This window comes from Aulonocara stuartgranti (genome assembly GCF_965226115.1).
Source record: "Aulonocara stuartgranti genome assembly, chromosome: 9".
In the NCBI taxonomy this organism is placed as follows: Eukaryota; Metazoa; Chordata; class Actinopteri; order Cichliformes; family Cichlidae; genus Aulonocara; species Aulonocara stuartgranti.
In genome coordinates, this window is record NC_138960.1 from 24389011 (window position 1) to 24403708 (window position 14698).

The 14698-nt window shown below is 41.6% G+C and overlaps 1 protein-coding gene across 2 annotated transcripts; it reads left to right on the forward strand.

The window, feature by feature from the left end:
• The first annotated feature begins 353 nt into the window (after positions 1-353).
• On the forward strand, positions 354-13846 carry LOC309713745 (glycogenin-1-like). Of its 2 annotated transcripts, XM_082545558.1 has the most exons (9): positions 354-519; positions 599-676; positions 2790-2925; positions 3045-3219; positions 3316-3478; positions 10495-10621; positions 11706-11922; positions 12568-12606; positions 12867-13846. In XM_082545558.1, the coding sequence occupies exons 1-9, from the start codon at positions 507-509 to the stop codon at positions 13023-13025; spliced, it is 1107 nt and encodes a 368-aa protein (XP_082401684.1). In that variant the 5' UTR covers positions 354-506; the 3' UTR covers positions 13026-13846. The 2 variants fall into 2 exon arrangements, with proteins under 2 accessions (XP_082401684.1, XP_082401685.1); XM_082545559.1 differs by lacking the exon at positions 12568-12606 and having other exon boundaries at positions 366-519.
• The last annotated feature ends 852 nt before the right edge of the window (positions 13847-14698 follow it).

The window sequence follows — 14698 nt, forward strand, 5'->3', positions numbered from 1 at the left end:
TGATGTCATTATTTTGATTTAAATGTAAGACAGTAAAATGACATATCATCCTCTTGCTTAATTATGACACTCCTCTTAAAGTACACTACTTGAGCTAAAAATAATTCACTGTTGTGTAATACAATAAGAGCACTGAATGACCTCCTAAACTACGGTTTGATAAATGCCTTGCTATACGCTCTTCAATCCACAAGGTGGCGACAAAGTGCCAAATGTTTACTACAGGACATCTTGTTCCTGGACGCATTACATCTTCGCCGTCTTTCATTTGTCACTGGCAGCTGTTTGAAAGGTCAGAGCTGTAGAATTATGTCCTGAGAGTGCAACGTTATCTCTGACTCAAAGAATTTTTCCCCCTTTACTTTTTCAGAGTTGTGAAATTTCCGTAACGTTAGGAGGAGGAAGCAATGCACAATATTTTCAATAATTGCAATTTTTCTTCATCTGTAGGCTGTAAACCTGTTCAAAGCGGTGTTGCTTGAGGTGCTGCTGTGTAGCGGTGGAGCATGTCAACAGCAGGTGGGTGTGTTGGGGGCTGTCACGTGACGCCGGTCTGGCTGCTGTCATCTTGGTATTTAAACCACCTCTGTATATTTAGTCGGTCCTTTTCGCCACGCAAGGCTTCTGCAAAGTCCAGGCTACAGAGTAGCTGCGACTTATTCGTCAGTCATGGCTGGTAGGTAACATTTTAACACTCTCAGCGTCGATAGTAAAAAATTCTTGTTAATTTTTTGTTTTTTTTTCTCTAAAGTTTTAAAAGTAGCAAATGGCGCGAACTTTGGTGACATTAAATGACATTATGTAGCTAATATAGTCTTTTGTCACTGTTCTCTTTGTTTTTGGGTAGTTGTGTTCCCTTGTTGAATAAGAAGTTTAGTATTCTTAAAGTGGTTACAGTCTTACTTTACATAATTAACTTGTATTTGTCGCAGTGACCAGCTACCGGTGTGACATAATTACAGTGTTACTACTTTTTATAACTGTGTTCCATTTTGTCATGTATATATTAGGAAACTGCCAAAAGTAGGTGCAGTGGACACAGTGCGATAAAATCATTTCACAGGGTACCTTTTTAGACTACTTTACTATCATTGGACCTTAGTTTGAGACCTACTACACTACTCTGTGTCCTAAGTCGCCATAATTAATTTTTAATTTGTGGTATAAGCTTACTGGGAACCGTCCCCCTGACTCAAAATGAAATGACCCTGCTGCCTGGACGGTGACTTCACTGTACCTTGGGTTGTTGCAGAGCTAATTCTCATCTTTTATGTGTTTTTTAGTGTTACATTCATATTGCAGAAGGGTTTTTACCAATTGAAAAGGGGGCGTAAGAGAAAGGAGGTGTGGCACTGTGAAAAGGCAGTGAGACAGAACAAATTTTCCTGGCAAGCTGTGGTATTTGGAACCATTGTTCTCCAACTGGCCCAAACTTATAGAAACTCTGGGCTGCTAGCATGTCAGACATACTCTATCTATTGTGATCTCCTTGCCCATTATTGGTATCTTACTGCCAGAGGGTTAGCGCATAGGCCAAATGGGATTGGTGTTGGCCTAACTGCTAGTCACAGAACTATCCCAGCTGCCATGCTGATTTCGTCATCTCAGTTTATATGTCCTCTCACAGGCAAGCCGTTGTTCTCAAGACTTGACTTGGCAGATTTTCCTCCCAGGAGCCTGAGGTGGTGGTACAGAGTAGATGCCACACTGCAAATAAAAATCACCTTAATGAGACATTTAAACCTTTATGGGGTACTTTGTGAGAAAACTTTTAGTGAGGTTAGATTGTGTTGCTCATTCAAAAACACTTGAAATAATCAGCATATGAATTATTTGGATCATTCATGCTTTAGAGAATCCACACAGAAACGCATCACCTAAAAGGCAAGAGGCTACAACTGCAGTGTAATGTTGTTGGTGTGTGTTTCATATTCCTGCAGTAAACTTTAAAAATACATGCAATGCAGTTACACTGGAGGAAAATATCTACCTATCCATCTTTCCACTTCTTCAATTCATAGTCACAGGAAGCTGGAGCCCATCCCACCTGTCTTAGGTGGCGAGGTCACCAATCTGTCGAAGGGCTTGGGGGGAAAATAGACTAGCATCTTTCCATCATTTGGTCATTCACAGAAGAGTTATGGAAATTTTTTAAATGGGATGAATTCATTGACTAACACATCCATCCATCAATTTTCTTCCCTTATCTATGGAAGATGTCCAAGCAGAGAAGCCCAGACCTCCCTCTACCTATCGAAGGGAACACCACGGTGTTCCCATGACACACCCCAATCTCTTGGGCGTGCCATGGGTCTACCTCCTAGTAGGACATTCCTGGAACACCTTACCCAGGAGGCATCCTTGTCAAATGTGCGAATTACCTCAGCTGGCACCTTTGGATGTGCAGGAGTAGTGGCTCTACTCTGAGCCGCTCACAAATGAGTGCACTCTTCAGCGTGTGGACTGTGTGGGGCAGCCCCACACTGCGAAAACGGAGGCTTTCGAAAAATATGACACATTTAAGTCATATGATGCAGTTATGTGACCAATTCAACTAAGACAACTAACCAATTCAACCACTTCATAACATTTAGAACAGAATCTGACTAACACACGAGTTTGAGAGCATTCTTAAATTGTATGTACTATATTAAGAAGCAATTTTAAGTTAAGCAACTCAGGGTGCGCCCAATCTCTTCTCATATTGGAAGCGAAGCAGGGTTGGGCGTGGTTAGTACTTGGGTGGGAGCAACCTTTAACCAATTTAATTCAGTTTTCTTTCTTTACAGATCAGGCATTTGTGACATTGGCTACCAATGACAACTATGCTCGGGGAGCAATGGTTTTGGGCAAATCCCTCCGTAAGCACAATACAACCAAGAAGCTGGTGGCACTCATTGGTCCACAAGTATCAGAGCCTAGCCAGTAAGAAACTTTACCTACATTCACTTTTTCTCACTCATACACATTACTGTTCCTGTGAACTCTTGTTTTCCACATGGGTGGTTGACAGTGATTCATTTCATAGTATTGTAAATCATTAGGTCTGTGCTGAAGAGGATCTACGATGAGGTGAGGGTGGTGGATGTGCTAGACAGTGGCGACACTGCACACCTGGCCATGATGAAGAGACCCGAACTGGGCGTCACCTTCACCAAACTCCACTGTTGGACCCTCACACATTACTCCAAATGTGTTTTCATGGATGCAGACACTATGGTGAGGCTAACAGGTCATTTTGCTTCAGCACAAAGAAAATGAAGATGCTGCACATCACTGGTGTGTATAAACATGTGCTTTGTTTGTGCATCTCAGGTTCTTTCAAATATAGATGAGTTGTTTGATAGAGAGGAACTGTCAGCTGCTCCTGACCCTGGCTGGCCCGATTGCTTCAACTCTGGCGTTTTTGTTTTTCGTCCTTCTGTGGAGACTCATGGCAAACTGCTTCAGTATTGTACAGAACATGGCAGCTTTGACGGTAAGCTGCTGTAAAATGCCGGGATGCATTTTATAAAATGTCTATTAAAGGGCTATTATAGCATTTTCAGGAATGCACTTGGTTCTATGCAATGACTAATGACATGTAACATGTTTATTATTGAGATTCAGGGTTGCAATGAGTGAAAATTTATGTTTTACTCTACTTTTCATGTTATTGGCAATGATATAGCAAGGGAGGAACTTCTGCCCTTTTAAATTCCTTTTTTTTTTGAGTCAAACATGGTTTTGGAAACGCTCTTGGTAACATGATGTTTAACTGGACTTGTTTATCTTTTGCTCTAAGTAAGGTCTTTATCAAGCTCGGTGCCTGGAAACAAGGCTCGCCTGTAAGAGACTTTCGAGCTCTGCTGAGTTATTCTCAGGGGCTCACCGGGGTGGGGTGAAGGTTAAATTTGAGAGGCCCTGTTTTGCACAGAGCACCAGTTGACATTAAGCAACACTTTTCCATGGAGCGTACTGTTGCTGAATTGTGGTCAAAGCTATGCCGGCCATATCAGGTTCAGTGAAGGGCTAGAATCATCATCGATCCGTAGTTTCATGGTGCTCCTCAAGAATTTTTTTTTTAATATTACATAATCTAAATGGGAAAAAATGAACACTTGCATTTTAGAAAGTAGCTGAGTAACTGAGTCTGACATATTGTAGCTATCCAAAGAGAGTCTGGTGGACATCAGACCAAGTTGCCTATTTGCTTTTGAATTTATTTTTAATTAAATTTGTGCCATGTAACTTAAAAATAATTTCAAGTTGTTGTCCACTTATTAGATTTTCTTCCAGAAGACCACGTGATAGTCTAAAGTGGCAAAAAGAGTTTCTCAGTTCATCTAAGACCATGCAGCTAAGGCGACAGCTACGTCACATGACCAAAATAATGTCATGTGCATGCTGGAAACCCATCGTATATTTCTGATTGCCAAGTCTTTGTTTTGGGGAGACTAGTGTAGCTCATAGAAATCTAGGCCAAGACTTTCTTATCTGTGGCGTTTACATTGTTCAAAAATAACGATGGATTTTTAAAAGCAAATAAATAACTTAATCATTGTCAGATGACGGGAGATACTTTTGAGTTGTACAGGAAATTTAATCCTTCATTTCCTCTTCACTGGGGCTGTTTACCTAAATGTAGCCAAAGCCTGGCAACTGGGCAGTACTGGTTAGACCAGGGGTGTCAAACATACGACTGGGCAAAGACTCCAATCCGGCCCACTGCATGTCTTTGGAAAATGTGAAAGTGGGCATAAACTTCAGATGTTAACTATATTGTCTCAAGTTTTATAGCTTTTCTTATCTTCACACTATATTATAAAAAAATGAAATTGCAAAAATGTTTCTATTTTTTTCACGATCTACCTTATTATCTGTTTTATTTAAGTAAGAATGAGTTAACAAAAACCTTTTTGTTTAATAATTACAACAGAGTCCAGGCAATGATCTACCAGAACTTGTATTTATTTCTCATAATTTAAACCCAAAGTGTTGTGCTGAGAAATTTCTTTAATGTCTTTATTATATAGAAAAACTGACATGTATCGTTAAAACTGCACTTCTTATGTTAAGATATTTCAGGGATTAAATATGAAGTTACACTTCTTTACACTGACAGAGAGAGACGCTTCACTGGTCATGCGTTGAGGTGACAGTTGTTGTGATTTGGCACTTTATAGATAAAATTGAATGTAACTGAATTGGTTTGGCCAATTAAAATGGGTCACAATTTAAAAGGAGTTTGAACTCCCTGGTTTGGACTATAAATATCTTCTGACACCAAAAAATCGAATGTATTGTGATGAAATCTCAATTAAGTGCTTAAGTGAAGAACAGTATTTATTATGTATCTGATATGCCGAGAAAAAGCTTTTGATTTCATTCAGCTGTCAGTCCTGCTGATAGAAGGGCCGGACTCTAGACAAAATCATTGTTTACTCGGGCTGCTCTGACCTCAAAAATTCCAACAAAGAAAACAGTTGTGGAGTAAACAAAAGACAAAAGGAAGTGCCAAACTATGTACTTGTTAGTGTCACTGAATCTGTTTCCCTTTTGATGCTGTGAGACAGATTCCATCAGGGATGGGGGGTGCCACTGGAAAAACCAATTAGTTTGCTTAATATGGGCCACTGCTTTCAAGTGCCGACTCATTCTGTCACAACAATCTTTCACATCATGATTTCAACCACAAACAAAAGACATTTTCTTATTTCTTTATGAGAAAGAGTCCCTTTGGAAGCTGAAACTCATTTATCCCTTAGTGTCTTTTTGTGGATAATTTTAGAGTCCCTGTTTCAGTGTGATGCCACTATCTAAATGCTTGATGGCATGCTAATAAGTAAAGCTGTCTTATTTATAGACATGGATGGTCTTTTCATGTGCACTGGGGCATGAGGTGAAGCCGCTTTGACCTTCAGCATTTCAGTTCTGCTGTCCTGCAAGGAATGCATGATATACACGTGTACGCCTCTCTACCCCGCAGAACATGAAAGATGTATTGGAAAAGAAAAATTGCAGAGGAAAGAAAGTAAGTGACTGAACCCAGAGGCTCTATCTCTGCATCTGTGGCTCCAGTGTTATCTGCTGCCAAAACAAACTGGCACCGGTTAGATGCACATTCTTCCTGTGTTCTGCTCATCCCCTCAAAATGAAGATACTCAGCTCCATATTAAGTTTTGAACTCTCCAGTGGAGGCTGTGGGTTCAGACAAACGCCAGCTATGTGTGTTATTTTAAACCGAAGCCACAGACTTTACAGTCCTATGCTTTTTTAGGAGAGACATGTGAAAGTTTTGTTAACAGCCAACATCTCGTCCTGTGTCAGTGTCATTTCAGTGACTCATTCACAGATTCACTGAACTTTTATCACATTTTGGGGGGGCTGTCATTTATTTAAGGCTCGGGTCTGGTCTAGTTGTCTACCTGTCACCCACCTCACATAACATCAAATAGATCCCTGCCTCCCAAACTTTTATAAGTTGTGTATTTATGTAAGTTGCTGCTGTGAGAAGGGGCTGCCCCAGTTCTAAAGCAGCCAAACTTGAGGGAGGGCAAATGGCTGTAACAGCCCTCCAATTGAACTCCAGGACCTGAGGCAACTCAGACGCAAACTTGCAGTCCATTTACTTAAAACCCAGAGGCCAGTGTTAATTCACGTACCAGCACAGTGAGAGACAAAAGTCTTTAAACCTCTTTGTCTGTTTGTATTATTTAAAGTTGGCTGGTCATGAATGGAGTAGGGTAAAGTTTGGAAATATTCAATGTAATTGCAGAGGCAGCACCTCAATTTTTTCTACTGACACCAACATTATCCTTTGATTAGGATTTTTTTTGTTTTGCCTTTTAATCTGAAAAAAATAAAAAGGATTATTTACAAATAAAATGTTTTATGCAATAAAAATAAACGTAATGACAATAATATCCCTCCCCCTCATGCCACAAAAAAAGAAAAGAAAAAACAGCTTTGACCCGTCTGGGAATGAACATGAGAGTTCAGGGGGGTGTCCTGTGGTATCTGGCACCAGACTTTGGCAGCAGATCCTTTGGGTCCTGTGGATTTCAGGGTGTAGCCTCCTTTGAATGGGCTTGTTCAGGCGCATCCCATAGATGGTGATTGGATTGGGATCTGCAAAGTTTGGAGGCCTGGTTAATGCTGTGGGCTCTTTGTTTTTTGAACTGTTTCCCGAAGCATTTTTGCAATGTCGTGCCTCTAATGAGACAATCAACACTGTTCACATTAACTTTGGTGGGTTTAATGTTGTGGCTGCTAAACACATGCCCCAACCTGTGTGCACCCACTGAGGTAAAGCACTACCTGCAGTTTCTAGAAAATCAGATCTACTTTTTTCAGGTAGCAGTGGGAACATGAGATCCAGTTGTGTGTCCTAAACATGTGAGAACATTTCTTTAAATGCTTGTCTGGGCTTATATCTCAGCAGATGAGCTGAGGTGAAAACTAATGTGGTTTGTCACAGGTGTGCCTTTCATTCGTCTCACTCTTTCAGTGAAGACATTCAGCCAACAAACAAAACCTGACCAGAAACATTTTTAAAGCCAAGTTTGCTGTTATGTGACCATATCAGAGATTTTCACAGCATGCAAATGCCACCAAGGCAAATTACTTCAAGACAAACATTTTTACAAGAAATTACAAAACTGTTAATAAATTTTAAAACCTGAGGCTTGTTTTGTTTTCATGACTGATGTTATTAAAAAGTCAGTGCTGGAATAGACACTGTACACTATTTGCAAATCCACTTGTCTTGAAAAGATGTTACAACGTTTGAACTACACAGCAGCTGGTCCTCAGAGCCTAATTAAATCAGATTCAGTTATTTCATTATTGTAATTTTGTTATTCTAGCAAATTGTTAATCACTGAAAAATATGCTTAAACTATAGTTTATTTAGGTTTTTTATTTATGTGACTATTAGTTTTATCTATACAAGACACATCTCCTGGATGCACTGGTACTCATCTTCAGTGATGTATCCTGGGGTCATCAGGTGTTTCTGGTCTCACAACATCATACACCCTCGCCCAGGCGACCCAGCCGGGGGTGATCAGGCCCCGACTTGCGTACCAGTAGCTACCCACGGATCAGCACTCTTAATCCACAGCCACCTTGTGGCTTTCTTTGCCGCTTTGCTCACAGCCTGGGTGGCCGTCTTCTTGGCTGTCCCAGCCACACCCAGCTGGCCTAGGACTTCGCAGAGTGATCGTCCTCCAAAGCCTCTAGAACCCACTTCTATGGGCTCATAGAAAGTCTTCTAGCCCCTTCCCCTGCACTCCTGCACTAGTTCCTGGTACTTTGCACGTTTCCTTTCATTGGCCTCCTCGATCCGCTCTTCCCAGGGCACTGTGAGTTCCGGCATGATCAGCTGTTTTGAGACCTCAGAAATAATGATCATGTCTGGCCGGAGGGATGTTTTTGCAATGTGCTGTGGGAACCTTAGCTGTTTACCCAGGTCCCAGCTCCTCATTTGCCTTCTGAATGGCAGCAGAGTATTTCAGGCTGGAGTCAAAGAGTTTCCCCAAGCTCTTAACTGGTTGTTCCGTTAATGGTCCCTGAGATTGAGAACCGGAAACTTGTCCATCACCTTCCCCTTCTTCAGTACCATAGATCTTGACTTGGAAGGTTTAAAACTCATCCTTGCCCATGAGATGAGTATCTCAAGTCCTTGCAAGATCCACCTGGAACTGATGATGTTGTGATGGTGAGGTCATCCATATAGGCTCTAATAGGGGGCTGACGAACACCTGACCTTGTTAGCGGCCCTCTGCACTCCACCTCAGCAGCCTTTACCACCATGTTCATTGGAAGGGCAAAGAGCGTAACTGAGATGGTATAGCCTGTTATTATACCTTTCCTGAAGCAGTGCCAGCCTGAAGTAACTGACCCAGAAGTGACCCTAAGCCTGAAGTTGGCGTATAGTCCAGGATCAGGTCCTTAATCTTGCTGGGGACATGGTAGAGGTGTAAAGCATGCTCAACCATTTTGTGTGGGATAGACCCATAGGCATTAGTCAGGTCCAGCCACAATACGGCTAGGTCACCTCTGTTCTCGTGGGCTTCTCTTATAAGGTGCGTAACTACGCCAGTGTGCTCTAGGCAACCAGGAACTCCTGGGATCCCCCCCTTCTGAACTGATGGATCAATATAATTGTTTCTAAGGAGAAACTCGGTCAATCTCCAGGAGACAATGCTAAAAAACACCTTCCCCTCCACGCTCAATAGTGAGATGCTCCGAAACTGGTTTATGTTTTTAGAGTCCTCCTCTTTGGGAACCCAGACTCCCTCTGCGCACCTCCATTGATCAGCAACTCTCCCTTTCCGCCATATCACCTTTAAGATCTTCCACAGGTGACGAAGCAGCTCTGGGCAGCGCTTATAGACAAGGTAGGGTACGCCACTGGGACCTGGAGAAGATGCTGAGTGGGCTGCTTTGATGACCTCACACACCTCCTTCAAACTTGGCTCCGTCAACTTAAACTCTACTGATGGTGGGGCAAGGTTGATGAGAGCTTCGTTGGGTCCCAAGTCTTGTTCCCTCAGTGGGTCACTCATGGTCTCATGAAGGAAGTTATTCACCTCCTCTGCTGAGCACTCCAACCGCCCGCTTCGCTTAACCCCAAGCAATTGTTTTGAAAAGCGAAAGGGATCAGCAATAAAAGCTGCATGTTTCCTGGCTCTCGCTCTTCCCCGCCTCCTGTGCCATTCTGCTCTACGGAGGGTAATCAGCTTCTTCCGCAAGATGTTTTGCAGTTCCTCTAAAGCTTGCTTATCCTCCGCATTGGTGTTCTTGAACTGCTTCTTAAGGCTCCTAAGCTCCTGGCGCAGTCAATGAATCTTCATGGCCCTGCGGTTCATGGTATAAGGGGTCTTGTTACACTTCTCGGTCAGGGCGAACCTTTCTGAGGCATAGCTGACTATGATGGTGGTCATTGTTTTAAGCCTGCTGTCAGCATCTCTTTTGGCTACAGCTTGTATGATGTTGGAGAGATCCTCATCAAACTTCTGCCACTTGCTCCAACTGCTGGCTTAATCCGCTGTTGTGGAACTACACTGCTTGGATTGGAAGACTCTGGTGTGTGGAGGGACTGGGCTCTGTGAGGTGCCTCCTGGCCAGACTCCTCCTGCATCTCACCAGGTTCAGGACCTGTGCGTTGCACCTCACTTTCCCACTCCAAACATTACATTCTGGCTTGATGGACCTTTAGGCCACGCTGGTTCTTACACGCCTTGCCGCAGATGCATGTCTTACTCATAGTCCTTTCCGTTGCGTTGGTCATTAACCTTGAGTTCGTCCAATTGGAGATCTCATTCTCCCCCCCTGTCGGGATCTCCCGGGGGTATCTCTCTTTAGGGCTTTATATGTATGTTTCTAGAGATTTGCCTTGTTATTCTACCTCATTTGGAAAGCATCAACTGCTGTTGTTTTTAAATGTGCCATATAAAGCGACTCGACTTATCATACTGTCACACTTACCTTCGTATTTCTCTGTTGCAGGAGGAGACCAAGGGATTTTGAATGGCTTCTTTAGCAACTGGGCAACAGCTGACATATCAAAACATCTCCCTTTCATTTACAATCTCAGCAGCATAGCCATCTACACTTACCTCCCAGCATTTAAACAGTAAGTGTCTGCTAAGCACACTTAAACTCATGGAGTAATTATGAAATGCTTAAAGTCACAGGTGCGGTTTAAAAAAATTATGTGACCAAACTCTATAAGATACTATATTTACCTGCTACCCTGGGAAATTCATATTACGCAACAGCAGTCTGTCCATGTGACTAAAATCTTGTGTCTTGGATACAAAGCCAAGATGTAAGTAGATACCTGGTCACATGAATGCGTATTCACATCGTGACATGACATCAGGTTACGGGTGAGATGAGCAGCGAGATTCCAGCAGCACAGTTAGAGTGTCGCCCCAGCAGGCCCTCAGCTCTGGGTTGGATGCCCACTCTGAGCTCAGAGCAGCTGATACCCACTCCTGAAATAGAGCACTTTATTTAAAGACCTTTTAATGTTTGCCTCCAGGACTGGTCATTGTGTGCTGTGTCTAAAGCTACCCTCTCATCCTCATTGCATCTCTGTGTCTTCACCTCTGGTCTCATCAGCAGGCTTTTTTTGGTTTGGCATTTCCTGGCATCCATCAGGAGGACAGGGAAGATAAACATGTCTTTAGTTGTTTGTAGTTGTCAGCAATAACGCTTAGAGGTCTGACAAACACAGCAAAACATACCCGACAGTGTCGGGTTCAGGTTTATTTGTGTACTTGAGCAGATTGCCAGTGCTACAAAGACATCTAAGCTTGTCAGAACTGGGGTGGATCAATATATTTCTCATTCTTATTTCTCCAAAAGGATTTTGTTTCATTCATGCTAACCCAGCTTTTAAACACAGACACCCAAAAATGTTTCCTGGAGCATTAAAATTTATATTAGTGTCCAGTTCATTATTATGACCAATTAAAAACACAACAATTTAATAATATGTTTTTTGACACTAACATACAGGGTTTCTCCTAAAACATTTCTAAAACTTTTTTTATTTAAGCATATTCTATACTATTTATGTCTATGAATACAAATGTCTTTATTGCTACAATTTGATATTAAAAACTATTCAGAAAAGCTTCATTTAGTAAATCGAACCATAACCACACTACATCTACAGTACATCCTCTCATTTACTGTAATACTGGTTTCAGATATGGTGGAAATGCCAAGGTGGTCCATTTCCTGGGGAAGACCAAACCATGGGATTACACATTTGATCCCAAAACCAAACAGATTTCAGGGAGTGAGCAGGATGCTGCCACACACCCTACTTTCCTTCTCAACTGGTGGACCCTATACTCGGGTGATGTGGTCCCCATGCTGCATGAGGAGTATGGAGAACAGCCCTTCCACTCAGGATGTGTGGAGGTAAGTCGACATTTTAATTGAACCTGCACTATTTGCGACTTCTCATCAGGTATTATCTTTAAAACAGAGCTGTTTCCTTATTTTCTGTATAGTTACAAAGGCGGATAGTTCATAAGAAAAAGACATACTTTTGTTGCTATATATTTCTAAAGGGGTCACCATAGATTTTACACCACATAGTCTGACAACCATTTGATGAACCCCTGAGGCTGGGTGTGTATGTCCTCCCTGTCTTGAACCTAAGATCGTTTGCAACGAATGCACAAAACTACAACCATGGAGTCACTGGATAATTCATAACAAATGGCTAAAATAGCAAGGTCAGCATATGTGTAAGTAATCCCTGAGAGCCAAAAGTTGAGGCTTCAGACTGCTCGAAATGCTCTCAGATGTGAGCAAGAGGATCTATCCCTAATATAGTCATCTCAGACATACAGTCCCTCCCACCTGCTGATCTTTTTCAGATCCTTTGCCTGCATGGGGAAGCCAATCTCAACAGATTTAACTTAAGGGAGCTAAAAGATCCTCTTTCAGACAGTTTATGAGCTGAAACGCTCCAGTATAAATTTATAGCCATTATTTTGAACTTTGAATGATGCAAAGCTATTTAAACCTCTTTTCTGTCTTCTTATTCATCTCACAAAGTTCCAGCACAGTGAAACTGTCACTTTTGAGAGTGAACAGGTATGGAGACAAAGATTTGTTTTGTTTTTTATAGCTCAGCAGTGATTAAGCATCCGTTGGCGCCTGGTTTATTGCTGTTGCTGCCCTTCCTCTAAAATCAGAGCTTTCGCGTGTTTGCCTGCTGCCATTAATTTGGAAAGGCTAAGTGTGGCAGTTTGCCGCTTCCAAAAAGCAAAAAAAGGAAAAACAGCATGTTGTGTGCAGTCTGCGTGTCTTGTCATTTATTCATTTCCCTGCTGTTATGTTCCATATTCCTTCAGGGCGAGAGCAGGTCTTCGCACGCGCACGCACAGGCATCCCAATCCCAGCAGATGTCCTCAGAAGAACGGAAGCAGAAATGGGAGCAAGGTCAGGCAGACTACTTGGGAATGGACTCATTTGACAATATCCAGAGAAAGCTTGATACTTTTCTCAAATAAAGAAGGATTGGCACGGGATATTTTTAAAAGAGCACTTGCGTTCTACTTGTTGCCAAGAAAATACTGCTGAAAAAATCAGATTGCAGTTTTTCTTCCTACCTTTATTTCAACTATAAATGAGCCAAGTCCCTCTTTCCACCAGCACTACCAACTCCATACTCCAAAGACAGCCCAATTTAAGTGGGGGGAAGTAATGTGAAATTTTATGAGCGGTTTTAATTCTCTCTGCAAGATTATTATCATTCAGTTTACCCTGACACTCATATATGTTCTTCTACAGTGTGAAAAAAGGTTTATAACCGAAGTGTGCTTGTTTAAAGGTGAATATTAAAATCTTTTTTTTTCTCATGTTTATGCTTCTTTTGTAAAAAAAAACAAACAAAAAAAAGGAGATGGCAACAAGAGATCAACTGGGCCATTTGTATCGGTGTGGTTAAGATGTGTAGTCACTGACATTGTCATTTTTCCAGTTTATTCTTTCCTTTTTTACTCTGCAGTAACCTGACAGTCTTCTTAATATTTTCTTTTCTCAAAAGAATTAATTCTATTGTTTTTGAATTAGAAGTCTCTGTTTTACACGGATATGAAGATATGTTTACAGCACTTCTCAAGGCCGTAGTATGGTCAGTGAGCCATGCACACTAGATCTTTAGTGCCTTAATGCCTTGCTCTCTCTACTGCTGTCATCCTATGTTATCTCACTCTTGACCAGCAGCTTTTTTAGTAGATAAAACAGGTTTGTAATTTTACCACATTATACTTGACCTGGATGTTGGCTGAAAATCTTTTATCTGGAAACAATAAAACATCCTTACAAGCTGTGGAGTTGCTCAGGTGCTTTTTTTTCTTGTTGGAATTTATATTATCTTTATATTATCCTAGGAAATGGGAGCTATTTATTAAAATGTGCAAACGTAAATGCAGATACAGTAAATTTTTTCTTCTTCTGTTATCCTCCACCAGTTTCCTCAGATTTTTTTAAGGACACACTGCACAGCATGCTCAGATTTGCCTTTTTTGCCAAAGGCTACTTGGGAATGATCTTGTTTATGCAAAAATGCTATTTCATATCTGTTAAACTCTTATCTTTGACATTCTTCATAGATCCAACTACAGAAATGTGAATAAAGGATTTGTTTTTATGGGGTGGCTGTAGCGCAGGTCACCTACTAATCTGAAGGTTGGTGGTTTAATCTCCGTCTGCTCCAGGCTGCATGCTAAATATCCTTGGGCAACATACTAACCCCAAGTTGCTGAAAGTGTGTGGATGAGAGATAAAAAGCACTTAAACCGAAACTTAGAAAAGAGTGCTTGTGCAAGTGGGTGAATGGGGCAAGTTGTGTAAAGTGCTTTGAGTACTTATACATGCATACTTCTATGATAAGTTGTCTCTTAGTTGTAGAGACATCACTGCCTCATCCTTTGAGTTAGGTGCCGTTTCCATTCTTGAATGAAAAAAATTCCCCCGAAAATAGTCCAGTGCAAGGCTGCCCCCCCCTTTTTGTGCATATTGTGCCATGCTAAATGAGAATATACCTAGGCTTCAAAGTGTGCTTGCTCATTAATGTGTAATGATAAACGAGTCTTTTTATATACCTTTTATATAAGCGAGGGAGAAATCTCTTCAAAGCAAATATGCTTTATGTCAAGAAACTTCCCTCCGTGTTACTTCC

Bases quoted from the DNA above. Each gene is read 5' to 3' on its own strand.
- LOC309713745 (XM_082545558.1), top strand. The intron at 677-2,789 runs GTAGGTAACATT...CTTTCTTTACAG, and splicing joins TTATTCGTCAGTCATGGCTG to ATCAGGCATTTGTGACATTG. The intron at 11,923-12,567 runs GTAAGTCGACAT...CATCTCACAAAG, and splicing joins TCCACTCAGGATGTGTGGAG to TTCCAGCACAGTGAAACTGT.